Genomic DNA, 20500 nt, shown 5'->3' with positions numbered 1-20500 from the left:
ATGCCCATCACATGTATTCAGCCCCGTCATTGTTAAAAAATAAATCAGTGTAAAATGTATATATTTACAAAGTACCCTCGGTGTGGGCCTGTAAAATAATTCACTATTTAAACCTTACAGAATAGAAGCTTGTACACAATATATGAGCGATAAAACACATTCTCAGACAGTAAGCAGGACCTGAAATTTTTATGTTGCCTGTTACTGGCGTCTGCAGCAGCGAGGCCTAGCACTGGATTACAACCCCCGCGTGTGGGCGTACGTGGGCAGACCCGGGGTCTGTATTTACAGTGCTGTTGTAGCAAGTCGCATCCTAGGCCACAAGATGGAAAATGCACCGGAGAAACCCGGGCTGCAAGCGGCCGCTGTACTTCCAGCTGGCGGCTGCGGGGAGAGGCTCGGCGGCTCCACCCCAAAACAATTCTGCACCGTACTGGGGAGACCCCTAATCAGTCTCACGCTAGAAGCCTTTGAGAGGTAAAGACGCCGTCAGCAACGGGATTCTGCTTACTGTATATTTATACTCTGCTGGGAAAACCCTCTGAGCGAGCTGAATATACAAAGCTGCATAACCTCAGTCTGAACAGGTTCACATCCTGGCTGCTGGAGAGAGCAGTGTGTTGCCGCCCTCTTTGACAGACATGCAATTGATCATTTTCTCGGTATTATACAGACTATTTTGCCAATCCCGCCTACTGTTTTATTTTTCTTACACGCCTGAGTTTGTTAGTTCATATTTGAGTTCTACTCACTGTGGGCTCTCACCTAATTTATCACACTCATCCACAGCATCCTATTTTGCAATGCCTCTTTAATGTTTGTACAATGTCACATTAGCAGCCTCAACTTACTCCTTAAACGAATGAAATTATAATGTAGAAAGTAACAAAGAATATCATTGCAACTCATTTTTGGTTCTTAGTAATAAATACAGTATATTTAGTTTTATGCTGCCCTAGGCAATGGGAGATTGTTACCCCCTCCCAACAGTTAGGGCTGCTAGCTGTCCTCCATACTACACAATGCCCAATGTATATTTTAAGTCCTTAAAGGGATACTAATCCCACATTTTTTCTTTCATGATTCAGATTGAGCGTGCAATTTTAAGCAACTTTCTAATTTACTCCTATTATCATTTTTTCTTTGTTCTTATGCTATCTTGATTTGAAAATGCAGTAATAAAAGGTTAGGAGCCGGCCCGTTTTTAGTTCAGCACCTTGGTAGAGCTTGCTGATTGGTTTGCTACATTTAGCCACAAATCACCAAGTGCTAACCAGGTGCTGAACAAAAAATGGTCCCGCTCTAAAGCTTGCAGTACTGATTTTTCAAATCAAGCTAGCATGAGAACAAAGAAAAATTGATAAAAGGAGTAAATTAGAAAGGTGCTTAAAATCTCATGCTCTATTAGAATCATGAAAGAAAAAAAAAAATGGGTTTACTTTTCCATTTTCTGACCGTTTGGGACCAAGGCTTAAGGCACATTTTTGCAGTGTTTGTGTTTTGCTGTAATTTTCCTCTTACTCATTTACTGTACCCACACATATTATATACTATTTTTTCTCGCCATTAAATGGACTTTCTAAATATACCATTATTTTCATCATATCTTATCATTTACTATAAAAAAAATATATAAAATATGAGGGAAAACATGGAGAAAAACCACACTTTTTCTAACTTTGACCTCAAAATCTCTTACACATCTACAACCACCAAAAAATACCCATGCTAAATTGTTTCGAAATTTTGTCCTGAGTTTAGAAATACCCAATGTTTACATGTTCTTTGCTTTTTGTGCAAGTTATAGGGTCATAAATACAAGTAGCACTCTATTTCCAAACCACTTTTTTTTCAAAATTAGCGATAGTTACGTTGGGACACTGATATTTGTCAGGAATCCCTGAATATCCCTTGACATGTGTATATTTGTTTAGCAGACAACCCAAAGTATTGATCTAGGCCCATTTTGGTATATTTCATGCCACCATTACACCGCCAAATGCGATCAAATAAAAAAAATCGTTCACCTTTTCACAAATTTTTTCACAAACTTTAGGTTTCTCACTGAAATTATTTACAAACAGCTTGTGCAATTATGGCACAAATGGTTGTAAATGCTTCTCTGGGATCCCCTTTGTTCAGAAATCGCAGACTTACATGGCTTTGGCGTTGCTTTTTGGTAGTTAGAAGGCCATTAAATGCCGCTGCGCACCACACGTGTATTATGCCCAACAATGAAGGGGTTAACTAGGGAGCATTTAGGGAGCTTGTAGGGTTAATTTTAGCTTTAGTGTAGTAGAAAACCCAAAGTATTATTCTAGGCCAATTTTGGTATATTTCATGCCACCATTTCACCGCCAAATGCGATCAAATAAAAAAAAATGTTAAATTTTTCACAATTTTAGGTTTCTCACTGAAATTATTTACAAATAGCTTGTGCAATTATGGCACAAATGGTTGTAAATGCTTCTCTGGCATCCCCTTTGTTCAGAAATAGCAGACATATATGGCTTTGGCGTTGCTTTTTGGTAATTAGAAGGTCGCTTAAAGGGACATAATACTTATATGCTAAATCACTTGAAACTGATGCAGTATAACTGTAAAAAGCTGACAGGAAAATATCACCTGAGCATCTCTATGTAAAAAAGTAAGATAATTTACCTCCCAATTTCTTCAGCTCAGCAGAGTAAGTTCTGTGTAAAAAGTTATACTCAGCTGCAGCTCAGCTGCAGGTAAAAAATAAATAAATGAAGAAATGAACAGCAGCCAATCGGCATCAGTAGTGCTGAGGTCATGAACTCTTTTACTGTGATCTCATGAGATTTAACTTAACTCTCATGAGATTTCATTGTAAACTTCCTTACACTGAATAGGGAAATAACATGAGAGTGCACAAGGCTCAACCCTTCGGCTGTCCCGGAACAGACATACTGATATGCTGCTTAGAAGTCCTTTACAATGGGATGTGGCTACTGAGAAACTTTTGAGGTAAAATATCTTTCTTTTTTACATAGAGATGTTCAGGTGATATTTTCTAGTCAGCTTGTTACAGCTATGCTGCATCACTTTCAAGTATTTAAACATTTGGGTATTATGGTCCTTTAATGCCGCTGTGCATCACATGTGTATTATGTTTAGCAGTGAAGGGGTTAATTAGGGAGCTTGCAGGGTTAATTTTAGTTTTAGTGTAGAGATCAGCCTCCCACCTGACACATCACACCCCAATCTCTCCCGAACAGCTCTCTTCCCTCCCCCACCCCTCAATTGTCCCCACCATCTTAAGTACTGGCAGAAAGTCTGCTAGTACTAAAATAAAAGTTTTTTTTTTGTTTTAAAAAATATAATTCTGCTGTGTTGGATCCCCTCATAGCCCCCAACCTCCCTGACCCCCCTCCCAAACAGCTCTCTAACCCTCCCCCTCTATCTTATTGTGCTCCATCTTGGGTACTGGCAGCTGTCTGCCAGTAACCAGTTTGCCATAAACATACAATTTATTTATATAAATTAAAAAAATTCTGTAGTGTAGCTGCCCCCCCCCCCCCCCTCAATATTCTCCCCTCTCCATTTGCTGTCCTAAGCACAATTATATTTGGCTACCTAGGCCAAAATACACTTGTAAATCAAATATAAATTGGACATCAGCCCCTTAAGTCTGTAAGTAGTAGGTCCAGGGGTCAAGTTGGGTGGGAATGCATGGGAAAAGAGTTCCTGCACTGTTTTTGCAGGAGGAACTAAGTTCCCTCTGGACAGAGAACAGAAATGCTTCAGTAAACACTGCTGCTGCTGGTGAAAGGAGCTAGAGCACAGTCTGGTTAGCCCTCTAGTGAGATCCTCTAGTAATGGGCAGTAACACTTTTTACAATACACTAAATGCAAACCTTTCAGCGGTCCTGCAGTGAGATTACCTCGCAATTGTCTAGATTACGAGTTTTGCATTATTGTCACCGCTCACTTCCCTACAGCGCTGGCATTACAGGTTTTTATAAACCTGGCGTTAACAGGCAAGAAGTGAGCATAGAGCAAAACTGTGCTCCATACCGCACTCCAATACCAGCGGTGCTGAAAGCAGCGGTGAGCTGTTTTTACGTGCTCGTGCACAATTTCCCCATAGACATCAATGGGGAGAGCCGGCTGAGAAAAAAGCAGCGTAAAGCTCCGTAACACAGCCCCATTGATTCCTATGGGGAAAGAAAATTTATGTTTACACCTAGCACCCTAACATGAACCCCGAGTCTAAACACCCCTAATCTTACACTTATTAACCCCTAATCTGCCGCCCCCAACATCGCCGACACCTACATTATACTTATTAACCCCTAATCTGCCGCCCCGAACGTCGCCGCCACTATACTAAATTTATTAACTCCTAAACCTAAGTCTAACCCTAACCCTAACACCCAATAACTTAAATATAATTAAAATCTAAAGAAAACCTACTATTAATAACTAAATAATTCCTATTTAAAACTAAATACTTTACCTATAAAATAAACCCTAAACTAGCTACAATATAACTAATAGTTACATTGTATGTAGCTTAGGGTCTATTTTTATTTCACAGGCAAGTTTGTATTTATTTTAACTAGGTAGAATAGTTACTAAATAGTTATTAACTATTTAATAACTACCTAGCTAAAATAAATACAAATTTACCTGTAAAATAAAACCTAACCTGAGTTACACGAACACCTAACCTTACACTACAATTAAATAAATTTCCTAAATTAAATACAATTACATAAATTACAAAAAAACGAACACCAAATTACACAAAATAAAAAAGACATTATCAGATATTTAAACTAATTACACCTAATCTAATAGCCCTATCAAAATAAAAAAAGCCTCCCCAAAATAAAAAAAAATCCTGGCCTAAACTAAACTACCAATAGCCCTTAAAAGGGCCTTTTGCGGGGCATTGACCCAAATAAATCAGCTCTTTTACCTGTAAAAAAAAATACAAACAACCCCCAACAGTAAAACCCACCACCCACACAACCAACCCCCCAAATAAAAACCTAATCTAAAAATATCTCAGCTCCCCATTGCCCTGAAAAGGGCTTTTTGATGGGCATTGCACTTAAAAGGGCATTTATCTCTTTTTCAATTGCCCAAACCCCTAATCTAAAAATAAAACCCACCCAATAAACCCTTAAAAAAAACTAACACTTACCCCCATAAGATCCACTTACAGTTTTGAAGACCGGACAACCATTCTCAAGGAAGCCGGGAGAAGTCTTCATCCAAGCTGGCAGAAGTCTTCATCCAGACGGCATCTTCTATCTTCATCCATCCGGCACGGAGCGGCTCCATCTACAAGATATCCGGCGTGGAACATCCTCTTCTTCCGACCACTGACGAATGAAGGTTCCTTTAAGTGACGTCATCCAAGATGCTGTCCCTTGAATTCCGATTGGCTGATAGAATTCTATCAGTTAATCGGAATTAAAGGTGAAAAAATCCTATTGACTGATGCAATCAGCCAATAGGATTAAGCTTGCATTCTATTGGCTGATTGGAACAGGGGTTTAGTGTTAGTTTTTTTTAAGGGTTTATTAGGTGGGTTTTATTTTTAGGTTAGGGGTTGGGCAATTGAAAAAGAGCTAAATGCCCTTTTAAGGGCAATGCCCTTCCAAATGCCCTTTTCAGGGCAATGGGGAGCTTAGGTTTTTTTAGTTAGGTTTTTATTTGGGGGGTTGGTTGGTTGAGGGGTGGGTTTTACTGTTGGGAGGTTGTTTGTATTTTTTTTTACAGATAAAAGAGCGGATTTCTTTGTAATTTAGGTAATTTATTTAATTGTAGTGTAAGGTTAGGTTTTATTGTAACTCTGGTGAGGTTTTTTTTTTTACAGGTAAATTTGTATTTATTTTAGCTAGGTAGTTAGTAAATAGTTAATAACTATTTAGTAACTATTCTACCTAGTTAAAATAAATACAAACTTGCCTTGAAATAAAAATAAACCCTAAGATAGATACAATGTAACTATTAGTTATATTGTAGCTAGTTTAGGGTTTATTCTACAGGTAAGTATTTAGTTTTAAATAGGAATTATTTAGTTAATAGTAGGTTTTCTTTAGATTTATTTTAATTATATTTAAATTAGTGGGTGTTAGGGTTAGACTTAGGTTTAGGGGTTAATAAATTTAGTATAGTGGCGGCGACATTAGGGGTGGCAGATTAGGGGTTAATAATATTTAACTAGTGTTTGCGATTCAGGAGTACGGTGGTTTAGGGGTTAATATGTTTATTATAGTAGCGGCGATGTCCGGAGCGGCAGATTAGGGGCTAATATTTTTATTTGAGTGTTTGCGAAGCGGGGGGCCTCGGTTTAGGGGTTAATAGGTAGTTTATGGGTGTTTGTGTACTTTTTAGCACTTTAGTTATGAGTTTTATGTTACTACTGTCTTTAGATGGCGTTACGAATCTTGACGGTATAGGCTGTACCGCTCACTTTTTGACCTCCTAGCAAAAGCTTGTAATATCGGCGCTATGAAAGTCCCATTGAAAAAAGACTTTACGCAATTTGCGTAAGTTGATTTGCGTTATGGCCAAAAAAGTGTACGGGACACCTAAACCTGAAAGACTCATAATAGCAGCGGTAGTGAAAAAGCAGAGTTATAACCAATAACACTGCTTTTTCAATGATAACCCAAAACTCGTAATCTAGCCCAATGTGTGTAACACATGGTGCTTACATTTCTGCTTGGCTTGCTCTGGGGTTATTTAGCTCCCCTCAGCAGAAATAGGGCTAATGCACCTTAAGTGGGTGAGACTCTGTGACAAAGGAGGATCCTCAGGCCCAAAGGCAACCATTCAACCGTTCATTGGATTTGCTTTCATTAGCCAGTGTATAGATTATATACATATAAATACAGTGTGTGTGTATGTATGTATGTATATATATATATATATATATATATATATATATATATATATATATATTTTTTTTTTTTTTTTTTTAAATAATAATAATTGTGAGAGGGGGTGGAAGTCTTGGTGAGTTCCCACACTTTTTTTTGTAGGACTTGACCCCTGACTAGGTCACTAGGTGTGACCAATTTTTTCATGAAATGTCATAGTGAAATTTTCACACACAGGCTGGTGACCTGTTTTTACAAATTTGATTAACCTGAGTGAAAATGCATAGTTTAAATGTGCAATGCTTTAGCAAGATGCACTGTATCATAATATCCTATTTTTGACAGAAATTAATCATATACATAGAAAATAAGAAATATAGTCACATCCTTTCATCTGAGGTTTTGCTGTATATAACTTGCTCATGAGAGATCCTGGTGTACAGATTAACTGTGTTTAATCCCTTTGTGTGGGTTAAAATGCTTAGTTACCAGTATGTATCCATGCAATAATAAAATGCTATAATTTACAGCATTTAGTATTGCATTATTATGGCAGTTAAGCCCCACAGATATCCAGTATCCCACACAGTTTGGTGATTTAACCCTATATAGATATTATTCCACACACAGAAATTATTTAAACCCATAAAGCTTGTTGCCAACACAGTGTATTGATTTAACCCCCAAACAGCCAGTACGTAACAAAATATAATACTTAAAGGGGCATAAAGCTGCAATAAGAAAATGTTTGAATTGGTAAATTTTTTCATTGAACTATTAAACAGCTGCAAAAGGGTTAAACACATTGGCCCTGATGATGACAGCATCATCAGACCCACACAAAAATTGCCTTTTAGACCTTGCCAGTCTTGCAATTCGTGGGTCCAGCGATATATTCAAAGAAAGTTCTCTGACCCTCTCTGTTCGGATGAAATGCAATGTGTCTCACATAGGAAATAATAGAATTTGCAGTTTCAGCAAAAGCCCGATAACATGGTCACTTATCTCCGATATCGGCGCACGGGGGCTATATTTAAATTATGTTTACACAACATAGACTGTATGTTCACTAAAACATAAAATGGTTTCTGTGTAGTAACACTCCCAACAATACATATGTAAATTAAGTTTCACTCTACATTCACTAGATTTCTCACAATGGAAAATCTTGCCACTGAAAGCAGTCAAAACTAAAATGGCTGAAAGTTGTATACAGTGGGGCTAAAAAGTATTTAGTCAGCCACCAATTGTGCAAGTTCTCCCACTTAAGAAGATGAGAGAGGCCTGTAATTTTCATCATAGGTATACCTCAACTATGAGAGATAAAATGTGGAAACAAATCCAGACAATCACATTGTCTGATTTGGAAAGAATTTATTTGCAAATTATGGTGGAAAATAAGTATTTGGTCAATATCAAAAGGTTATCTCAATACTTTGTTATATATCCTTTGTTGGCAATGACAGAGGTCAAACGTTTTCTGTAAGTCTTCACAAGGTTGTCGCACACTGTTGCTGGTATGTTGGCCCATTCCTGCCTGCATATCTCCTCTAGAGCAGTGATGTTTTGGGGCTGTTGCTGGGCAACACAGACTTTCAACTCCCTCCAAAGGTTTTCTATGGGGTTGAGATCTGGAGACTGGCTAGACCACTCCAGGACCTTGAAATGGTTCTTACAAAGCCACTTCTTAGTTGCCCGGGTTGTGTGTTTGGGATCATTGTCATGCTGAAAGACCCAGTCACGTTTCATCTTCAATGCTCTTGCTGATGGAAGGAGGTTTGCACTCAAAATCTCACGATACATGGCCCCATTCATTCTTTCATGTACACGGATCAGTCGTCCTGTTCCCTTTGCAGAGAAACAGCTCCAAAGCATGATGTTGCCATCCCCATGCTTCACAGTAGGTATGGTGTTCTTTGGTTGCAACTCAGCATTCTCTCTCCTCCAAACACGAGGAGTTGTGTTTCTACCAAACAGTTCTACTTTGGTTTCATCTGACCATATGACATTCTCCCAATCCGCTTCTGGATCATCCAAATGCTCTCTAGCATACTTCAGATAGGCCCGGACATGTACTGGCTTAAGCAGGGGGACACATCTGGCACTGCAGGATCTGAGTCCCTGGCGGTGTAGTGTGTTACTGATGGTAGCCTTTGTTAAGTTGGTCCCAGCTCTCTGCAGGTCATTCACTAGGTCCCCCCGTGGGGTTCTGGGATGTTTGCTCACTGTTCTTGTGATCATTTTTACCCCATGGGGTGAGATCTTGCGTGGAGCCCCAGATTGAGGGAGATTATCAGTGGTCTTGAATGTCTTCTATTTTCTAATTATTGCTCCCACAGTTGATTTCTTCACACCAAGCTGCTTGCCTATTGCAGATTCAGTCTTCCCAGCCTGGTGCAGGTCTACAATTTTGTTTCTGGTGTCCTTTGACAGCTCTTTGGTCTTCACCATAGTGGAGTTTGGAGTGTGACTGTTTGAGGTTGTGGACAGGTGTCTTTTATACTGATAACAAGTTCAAACAGGTGCCATTAATACAGGTAATGAGTGGAGGACAGAGAAGCCTCTTAAAGAAGAAGATACAGGTCTGTGAGAGCCAGAAATCTTGCTTGTTTGTAGGTGACCAAATACTTATTTTCCACCATAATATGCAAATAAATTCTTTCCAAATCAGACAATGCGATTGTCTGGATTTATTTCCACATTTTCTCTCTCATAGTTGCGGTTTATCTATGATGAAAATTACAGGCCTCTTTCATCTTCGTAAGTGGGAGAACTTGCACAAAGGTTTGCCCCACTGTATAACATGGAAGACAACACTTAGAAAATGAGAAACACACAGCAATGTTTCTCCATTAAATACAGGTTAATCCCATGGAACACCCAGGAAGCTTCCACGGAACGCTTATATATTTGTTTTGCCTGCAATCTCTATTGTTAATAAAGAACAACAACAAAAAACAACAACTTACTTTAAACCTTTAGGAGTGGTGGGGATGTGAGAATATTATACATACATATGCAATGTTTTATTGATATGTATTTTATGTTACAATGCTATAATATGTATTTTAATTATTGACGTGACTTAAAATTGTGTATTTCGTTTGTGGTGTGTTTTTTTTTTTTTAAGAAGAAGATTTTATGTTTGTGATATTAATATTTCATAGAAGACAGTAGCCATGACTTTCTATTTTATTTATTGCTGATATAAGTTCTCACTGTTCTGAACGCATTATACTTATATTATTGTGACTCCACAGTAACAACTGTGTTCTATATTAATAACATATTTGTCACAGTGCGGTCTAAATATTATAATTATAACACGTTCAGAACTTATATCGGCAATAAATAAAACTAAAACTAATGGCTGCTGTCTTCTATGAAATATTAATATTACAAAAATAAAATCTTCCTAAAAAAACAAAAAAACATGCCAAAAGCAAAATACTTATAGCATTATAATACACTCAAATACATATAAATTAAACATTGCATATACATGTATTACATACCCACAATCCCCAACTCCTATAGTTGTATTATTGGTATCATAGTTTCACTATTGTAACAAAAGGGGTTGGGTTTCTGTTGACACATGTAGATTGTACAGGGAGTGCAGAATTATTAGGCAAATGAGTATTTTGACCACATCATCCTCTTTATGCATGTTGTCTTACTCCAAGCTGTATAGGCTCGAAAGCCTTCTACCAATTAAGCATATTAGGTGATGTGCATCTCTGTAATGAGAAGGGGTGTGGTCTAATGACATCAACACCCTATATCAGGTGTGCATAATTATTAGGCAACTTCCTTTCCTTTGGCAAAATGGGTCAAAAGAAGGACTTGACAGGCTCAGAAAAGTCAAAAATAGTGAGATATCTTGCAGAGGGATGCAGCACTCTTAAAATTGCAAAGCTTCTGAAGCGTGATCATCGAACAATCAAGCGTTTCATTCAAAATAGTCAACAGGGTCGCAAGAAGCGTGTGGAAAAAGCAAGGGGCAAAATAATTGCCCATGAACTGAGAAAAGTCAAGTGTGCAGCTGCCAAGATGCCACTTGCCACCAGTTTGGCCATATTTCAGAGCTGCAACATCACTGGAGTGCCCAAAAGCACAAGGTGTGCAATATTCAGAGACATGGCCAAGGTAAGAAAGGCTGAAAGACGACCACCACTGAACAAGACACACAAGCTGAAACGTCAAGACTGGGCCAAGAAATATCTCAAGACTGATTTTTCTAAGGTTTTATGGACTGATGAAATGAGAGTGAGTCTTGATGGGCCAGATGGATGGGCCCGTGGCTGGATTGGTAAAGGGCAGAGTGCTCCAGTCCGACTCAGACGCCAGCAAGGTGGAGGTGGAGTACTGGTTTGGGCTGGTATCATCAAAGATGAGCTTGTGGGGCCTTTTCGGGTTGAGGATGGAGTCAAGCTCAACTCCCAGTCCTACTGCCAGTTTCTGGAAGACACCTTCTTCAAGCAGTGGTACAGGAAGAAGTCTGCATCCTTCAAGAAAAACATGATTTTCATGCAGGACAATGCTCCATCACACGCGTCAAAGTACTCCACAGCGTGGCTGGCAAGAAAGGGTATAAAAGAAGAAAATCTAATGACATGGCCTCCTTGTTCACCTGATCTGAACCCCATTGAGAACCTGTGGTCCATCATCAAATGTGAGATTTACAAGGAGGGAAAACAGTACACCTCTCTGAACAGTGTCTGGGAGGCTGTGGTTGCTGCTGCCCGCAATGTTGATGGTGAACAGATCAAAACACTGACAGAATCCATGGATGGCAGGCTTTTGAGTGTCCTTGCAAAGAAAGGTGGCTATATTGGTCACTGATTTGTTTTTGTTTTGTTTTTGAATGTCAGAAATGTATATTTGTGAATGTTGAGATGTTATATTGGTTCCACTGGTAAAAATAAATAATTGAAATGGGTATATATTTGTTTTTTGTTAAGTTGCCTAATAATTATGCACAGTAATAGTCACCTGCACACACAGATATCCCCCTAAACTAGCTATAACTAAAAACAAACTAAAAACTACTTCCAAAACTATTCAGCTTTGATATTAATGAGTTTTTTGGGTTCATTGAGAACATGGTTGTTGTTCAATAATAAAATTAATCCTCAAAAATACAACTTGCCTAATAATTCTGCACTCCCTGTATTGCCGTACAATTCTGTGTAAAGAGATCATTTACATTGCACCATCAATTTAGGTGGCGATGCTGCTTTTAAAATATCGACAGTATCAGAAAAGCATGGCCAACCACAGATATGTCAAGTAAAACGCCTATCGGCGAGACTGCCTTCAAACACTGATTTCAGTGTTTTAAAATTTCACATGCAAACTTGATCGCACAACCCCGATCCCTTTTTAAAATATCACAATTGCCACACTGCTCCAAAGCCGGTGCTGTTCCTCAGCTAAATACAGTGACTTGTAACTATACCAGACCTCCCAACTGTTTGAGAGTTACATTCCCTGATCATGAGCTCTGTCCTGCTGTCCCTCTGAGGCACTCATATGTACCTATTTGCAGATTTTCCCTTAGCCCCACCCAAGGAACACTCAGACACACCTGGCCTTGTACAGCTTCAGACTAGTAGTGCATTGCACATCTGAAGGTTTGATTAACCTTATTTGATGGGTTAAACACACATGTATATTCTAAGCAATAATGCAAAACAAATGATCTAATGCTTTAGAGATTATGCACTATGCTTATTACTCATTTGAAGTAAGCAGCATTAGTTATACACTTCTTGAGCACTGTGATATTTCAGCCTTAATGTTGCCAATGTCAGGTGTCTTCTTTCCACTTGGCATGGTTGTCAACATTGCAGCTTCAGACTTTCCTCCCATTAGAGAGATTTTTCTTGCAGCTTGTGTTGTGAGCTAGTCTGTCAGCATCTCCTTTCCTGAATCTAACAGTACAACTGAGCTAGTTCTCCTGATATAACCCAGAAGATGCCTCTATTCATCCAGTTCAAGGATGATCTGCCCTAATTGCAGGCTTTAAAGGGACATTAAACACTTTGAGATGGTAATTTTAATATTATTTTTTTCTTCACCTGAACATATTTGTAAAAAAGGAAAATATTTTACCTCAACATTTCCTCAGTAGGCACATCTTATTGTAAAGGTACTGTAAGCATCCAATCAGGATGCTAGTCCCAGGACATGCAATGGAGCGTGCATCTGATGTGCAATGCACTGACATTATTTCCCTCCTAAGTTTAAGGATGTTTGCATTACTGTGATCCGATGAGATTTCACAGAAATCTCACAAGATTTCATAACAAATTGTGATCTTCTGTTTTCCACCATGCAGCTCTGGATCACAAAGCACTTACTCTGGTAAGGTGAAGGAATGTTGTGGTGATATTTTCTTGTCATCTTTTTACAGTTATGCTGCTTCCCTTTCAAGTTACTTAGCATTTGAGTATTATGTATCTTTAAATATGCTGTGCTCACCAGCATTTTAAACAAAGCAGTTTTTCATAGAGCTTAAAGCGACAGTCTACTTGATTTAAAAAAAAAAAAAATAGTTTTAAAAGATAGATAATGCCTTTATTACACATTTCCCATCTTTGCATAACCAACATTGTTTTATTAATATACTTTATAACCTCTGTTAAACTATTTCTAGGCACTTGCACACTGCCCCTTATCTCAGTGCTTTTTATTAGCTTTTTAAATCTTGCACAACAGCCAGACAGTGTTAGTTCATTGGTGCCATAAAGATATAACTGAGTTCACTCCCACTGATTGGCTAAAATGGCAACAAGATTGTAAAAAAAACAGCTAATGGGCAGGCTACAGAGGCTTAGATACAGGTAATCATAGAGGTAAAAAATATATTAATATAACAATGTTGGTTATGCAAACTGGGGAATGGGTAATACAGGGATTATCTATCTTTTTAAACAATAACAATGTTCAAGTAGACTTCCCGTTTAACCCCGTAATAACCAGCGACCTACCCTGTACTTTACTGGTCTTTCTATGGAGGATGCTTTTTTTTTATAACGCAGTCTTTGTCAGCGGTGAGACCGTGCTATTTTAGGAAGCCAGCAGGAGGGAGAGAGGGAGGGGGTAATAGTGCGATCTTGCCGCTTCTGGCAATGCTTCACATTTACATGCAGAGAAAAATGCTAACACTAAAACGGGGATATATGTTTACTGTAAATATGTTTTTCTATCCAAAAGTGTAATTCATCTATGTGCATTTCAATTTTGATCTGAATGTCCCTTTAAATACATAAAAGTCTTCAGAACCTTATATGATGATGACCTTTACTATCCTTTTACTTCTGAGATTCCACAAAGGGATTTGGAAAATTTACATTTAATTCTACATGGAATGTGTCCAGTTTCACCTCACACTTTCTGATGTTTTGAAGTATGAGTTGGACTGAGCTGAAGTACTTGACACTCTTGACACTTTGGCCTCCTGTCTATTCAGAATGATTGATGTCTTATATAGAGTAGGGAGATAAATCTTTATAGTCATTCTATAGCAATTGGCTTGCCTCTGTGTGTTCTTATAACTTTAGATCAGTCAGAACATCTTTGACTTCCATTCCAATACATAAGAATTCACTGTATGGTATTATCCTAGAAGATTTTGGCTTCCTTTTCTAAGTCATTACAAACCATTACAAGAGCCACCATTTGTAAACTAAAACTTCTCAATAAAGTAAAGAAAGGATTTTCACAAATCTTCTTAATGGAAGCAAAATATAAATATCCAAACTGAAAATAAACATGGCGGCTAAAGCAAAACTACTGATAGAAGTCAATGGAGCAAAAAAGTGGACAAGAAACATAACACCCAACTTGCGCGCAAACCTGATTGCATATTCTCATGTGCGCTAACCTAGCATGAAAATATGAATATTTCACATTCTAATGTTCTGCACATACAAGAATATGTTCTATTTATTCATAACTACATATTTCTATATATATCTGAGGGTATTTTGGTACAATATATAGCTATACTTACCTATTTCTATACATGATTATATATATATATATATATATATATTTACAGTAAATAGACCGTATAACAATTAAATATGAATATTGCATAAATATGATTTTTGATTTTCATGTTTTTTCTACTTGTATGTGTTTATATCTGTATATATGTCTGTAAATATAAATAAATCTATACACATATAAATACATAAATACATATGTACACATATATAGACGTTTATATATACAAACCTAGCAATACATCTTTAGAGATGTATATGTATGTATCTCAATGTTAAAGTCCTTTTGTCTGCCTGTTTTTTCTACACCTTAGATCTCATATCTTTGAGCCCTTAACTTTTTTGTGCAATATTTTTTAGAAATATATTTTTATTATATTGTGTTGTTATGAGGGTAACTGTACTTTTTAATGCATTTTTTTTGCCTGTTTTTTTAAAAAAAATATATTTTTATGGAGGTTTTTCAACAAGTACAATAATATAGTCATGTACATCAAATATTAGGAGTGACATATTGCTGATTGTTACATTGTGAAAATATCTTAACAAAGAAAAGAAATTGAGAACAGCATACATGAGATAGTACATATTAAAGTTAGAACCTCTTTTTAACAGATGTAACTTCCTCCAATAGCACAGGGGGTCACTCATGGACCCTAAAAAAGGTCAAACCACTACAGATGAGGAATTATTTCCTATATTTAAGTGATATGGTGAGATATGTGGATATGTTGCGTTGAGTGGAAAAGCTAAGATTAAACTTGTAACAAATGTTAGACAATCCTGCTAAACTAGGCAGGGATTATAAAGAGAATATTATGTTATATTGCAAGATGTACTTATAAAGAGAGTAGTTAGGGTGCGGTATAGGCTAGATAAACCACATATTTAACCCTCCTGATATAGGAGGTTTATTATGTGGGGGGAGGAGGTGAAAATTTGAGTATGTTAAGCAAAATATATCAGAGAATCGCGCCTCTCTAAAGAAAAAATGAAGGTAAACTGCGGCATTATAACTCGTTATGAGAATAGTAAGAGTTATGGTATGGGGTAGGTAAACCACAGGGTTAGTTCTCCTAGTTAGTAGATATAAATAAGGGTTTGAACAGAGCTAGTGAATACACATATAGACACATACACAGAGATTACGAGTTTTGCGGTAACAGGGGTGCGTTGCTAACGAGCAGTTTTTTCTCACCGCTCCCTTAAGACAACGCGGGTATTACGTTTTTTTTTAAACCCGGCATTATCCGCAAAAAAGTGAGCGTAGAGCAAAATTTAGCTCCACATCTCACCTCAATACCAGCGTTGCTTACGGTAGCGGTGAGCTGGCAAAACGTGCTCGTGCATGATTTCCCCATAGGAATCAATGGGGGAGAGCCGGCTGAAAAAAAACCTAACACCTGCAAAAAAGCAGCGTTCAGCTTCTAACGCAGCCCCATTGATTCCTATGGGGAAAAAAAATGTATGTCTACACCTAACACCCTAACATGAACCCCGAGTCTAAACACCCCTAATATTGCACTTATTAACCCCTAATCTGCCGCCCTCGACATCGCAGACACCTACATTATATTATTAACCCCTAATCTGCCCCTCCGGACACCGCCGCCACCTACATTATCCCTATGAACCCCTAATCTGCTGCCCCCAACTTCGCCGAACCCTACATTATATTTATTAACCCCTACTCTGCCGCCCCCAATGTCGCCGCCACCTAACTACACTTATTAACCCCTAATCTGCCGCCGCCAACGTCGCCGCCACTATAATAAAGTTATTAACCCCTAAATCTAAGTCTAACCCTAACCCCACCTAACTTAAATAATAATTTAAATACATCTAAATAAAATTACTACAATTAAATAAATAATTCCTATTTAAAACTAAATACTTACCTATAAAATAAACCCTAAGCTAGCTACAATATAACTAATAATTAAATTGTAGCTATTTTAGGATTTATTTTTATTTTACAGGCAACTTAGTATTTATTTTAGCTAGGTACAATAGTTATTAAATAGTTATTAACTATTTAATAACTTCCTAGTTAAAATAAGTACAAATTTACCTGTAAAATAAACCCTAACCTAAGTTACAATTACACTACACTATCATTAAATTAATTTACTAAGGCCTAGATTTGGAGTTTTGTCGGTAATGACCCGCGTAGCTAACGCTGGCTTTTTTCTGGCCGCACCATAAAAATAACTCTGGTATTGAGAGTCCACATAAAGGCTGCGTTAGGCTCCAAAAAAGGAGCGTAGAGCATATTTAACGCAGCTTCAACTCTCGATACCAGAGTTGCTTACGCAAGCGGCCAGCCTCAAAAACGTGCTCGTGCATGATTCCCCCATAGGAAACAATGGAGCTGTTTGAGCTGAAAAAAAACCTAACACCTGCAAAAAAGCCGCATTCAGCTCCTAACGCAGCCCCATTGTTTGCTATGCGGAAACACTTCCTACGTCTGCACCTAACACTCTAACATGTACCCCGAGTCTAAACACCCCTAACCTTACACTTATTAACCCCTATTCTGCCGCCCCCGCTATCGCTGACCCCTGCATATTATTATTAACCCCTAATCTGCCGCTCCGTAAACCGACGCTACTTACATTATCCCTATGTACCCCTAATCTGCTGCCCTAACATCGCCGACCCCAATATTATATTTATTAACCCCTAATCTGCCCCCCACAACGTCGCCTCCGCCTGCCTACACTTATTAACCCCTAATCTGCCGACCGGACCGCACCGCTATTATTATAAAGTTATTAACCCCTAATCCGCCTCACTAACCCTATAATAAATAGTATTAACCCCTAATCTGCCCTCCCTAACATCGCCGACACCTAACTTCAAACATTAACCCCTAATCTGCCGACTGGAGCTCACCGCTATTCTAATAAATGTATTAACCCCTAAAGCTAACCCTAACACTAACACCCCCCTAAGTTAAATATAATTTAAATCTAACGAAATTAATTAACTCTTATTAAATAAATTATTCCTATTTAAAGCTAAATACTTACCTGTAAAATAAATCCTAATATAGCTACAATATAGATTATAATTATATTATAGCTATTTTAGGATTAATATTTATTTTACAGGTAACTTTGTATTTATTTTAACCAGGTACAATAGCTATTAAATAGTTAAGAACTATTTAATAGCTAAAATAGTTAAAATAATTACAAAATTACCTGTAAAATAAATCCTAACCTAAGTTCCAATTTAACCTAACACTACACTATCAATAAATTAATTAAATAAACTACCTACAATTACCTACAATTAACCTACCAATCAGCCAATCGGATTGAGCTCGCATTCTATTGGCTGTTCCGATCAGCCAATAGAATGCAAGCTCAATCTGATTGGCTGATCGGATCAGCCAATCGGATTGAACTTGATTCTGATTGGCTGACTCCATCAGCCAATCAGAATATTCCTACCTTAATTCCGATTGGCTGATAGAATCCTATCAGCCAATCGGAATTTGAGGGACGCCATCTTGGATGACATCATTTAAAGGAACCGTCATTCGTCGTTCAGTCGTCGGCCAGGATGGATGTTCCGCGTCGGAGGTCTTCAGGATCCTGCCGCTCCGCTCCGGATGGATGACCATAGAAGATCCCGCTTGGATGAAGACTTCAATCGGATGGAAGACCTCTTCTGCCCCGCTTGGATGAAGACTTCAGCCGGATCATGGACCTCTTCAGCCCCCCGCTTGGGCTTGGATCAGGACATCGGAGGAGCTCTTCTGGACAGATCGGTGAACCCGGTGAGGTGAAGACAAGGTAGGAAGATCTTCAGGGGCTTAGTGTTAGGTTTATTTAAGGGGGGTTTGGGTTAGATTAGGGGTATGTGGGTGGTGGGTTGTAATGTTGGGGGGCTTGGGTATTGTATGTTTTTTTTTTTTACAGGCAAAAGAGCTGAACTTCTTAGGGCATGCCCCGCAAAGAGGTAAAAGAGCTTTGAACTTTAGTAATTTAGAATAGGGTAGGGCATTTTTTTATTTTGGGGGGCTTTGTTATTTTATTAGGGGTCTTAGAGTAGGTGTAATTAGTTTAAAATTGTAATATTTTTCTTATGTTTGTAAATATTTTTTTATTTTTTGTAACTTAGTTCTTTTTTATTTTTTGTACTTTAGCTAGTTTATTTAATTGTATTTATTTGTAGGAATTGTATTTAATTAATTTATTGATAGTGTAGTGTTAGGTTAATTGTAGGTAATTGTAGGTATTTTATTTAATTAATTTATTGATAGTGTAGTGTTAGGTTTAATTGTAACTTAGGTTAGGATTTATTTTACAGGTAATTTTGTAATTATTTTAACTATTTTAGCTATTAAATAGTTCTTAACTATTTAATAGCTATTGTACCTGGTTAAAATAAATACAAAGTTACCTGTAAAATAAATATTAATCCTAAAATAGCTATAATATAATTATAATTTATATTGTAGCTATATTAGGATTTATTTTACAGGTAAGTATTTAGCTTTAAATAGGAATAATTTATTTAATAAGAGTTAATTTATTTCGTTAGATTTAAATTATATTTAATTTAGGGGGGTGTTAGTGTTAGGGTTAGACTTAGCTTTAGGGGTTAATACATTTATTAGAATAGCGGTGAGCTCCAGTCGGCAGATTAGGGGTTAATGTTTGAAGTTAGGTGTCGGCGATGTTAGGGAGGGCAGATTAGGGGTTAATACTATTTATTATAGGGTTAGTGAGGCGGATTAGGGGTTAAGAACTTTATAATAATAGCGGTGCGGTCTGCTCGGCAGATTAGGGGTTAATAAGTGTAGGCAGGTGGAGGCGACGTTGAGGGGGGCAGATTAGGGGTTAATAAATATAATATAGGGGTCGGCGGTGTTAGGGGCAGCAGATTAGGGGTACATAAGTATAACGTAGGTGGCGGCGCTTTGCGGTCGGCAGATTAGGGGTTAATTATTGTAGGTAGCTGGCTGCGACGTTGTGGGGGGCAGGTTAGGGGTTAATAAATATAATATAGGGGTCGGCGGTGTTAGGGGCAGCAGATTAGGGGTACATAAGTATAACGTAGGTGGCGGCGCTTTGCGGTCGGCAGATTAGGGGTTAATTATTGTAGGTAGCTGGCTGCGACGTTGTGGGGGGCAGGTTAGGGGTTAATAAATATAATATAGGGGTCGGCGGTGTTAGGGGCAGCAGATTAGGGGTACATAAGTATAACGTAGGTGGCGGTCGGCAGATTAGGGGTTAAAAAAATTTAATCGAGTGGCGGCGATGTGGGGGGACCTCGGTTTAGGGGTACATAGGTAGTTTATGGGTGTTAGTGTACTTTAGAGTACAGTAGTTAAGAGCTTTATAAACCGGCGTTAGCCCAGAAAGCTCTTAACTACTGACTTTTTTCCTGCGGCTGGAGTTTTGTCATTAGAGTTCTAACGCTCACTTCAGACACGACTCTAAATACCTGAGTTATAAAAATCCCATTGAAAAGATAGGATACGCAATTTACGTAAGGGGATCTGCGGTATGGAAAAGTCTCGGCTGAAAAGTGAGCGTTAGACCCTATTTTGAGTGACTCCAAATACCGGAGGTAGCCTAAAACCAGCGTTAGGAGCCTCTAACGCTGGTT

At 38.1% G+C, this 20500-nt stretch overlaps 1 protein-coding gene across 1 annotated transcript in view; it reads left to right on the top strand.

Annotated features, from left to right (window-relative positions):
* Positions 1-283: 283 nt before the first annotated feature.
* Positions 284-20500, top strand: part of CRPPA (CDP-L-ribitol pyrophosphorylase A) — an 818587-nt gene continuing 798370 nt past the window's right edge. The window contains exon 1 of the mRNA XM_053714116.1: positions 284-477. Coding sequence (XP_053570091.1) covers positions 326-477 — 152 coding nt within the window. The 5' untranslated portion in view covers positions 284-325. The remainder of the gene's footprint in view (positions 478-20500) is intronic.

The sequence above is a fragment of the Bombina bombina genome, chromosome 5, assembly GCF_027579735.1.
Source record: "Bombina bombina isolate aBomBom1 chromosome 5, aBomBom1.pri, whole genome shotgun sequence".
NCBI classification, from domain to species: Eukaryota; Metazoa; Chordata; class Amphibia; order Anura; family Bombinatoridae; genus Bombina; species Bombina bombina.
The sequence above is the reverse complement of the archived record's forward strand: the minus strand, read 5'-3'. Positions and strand labels throughout refer to the sequence as shown.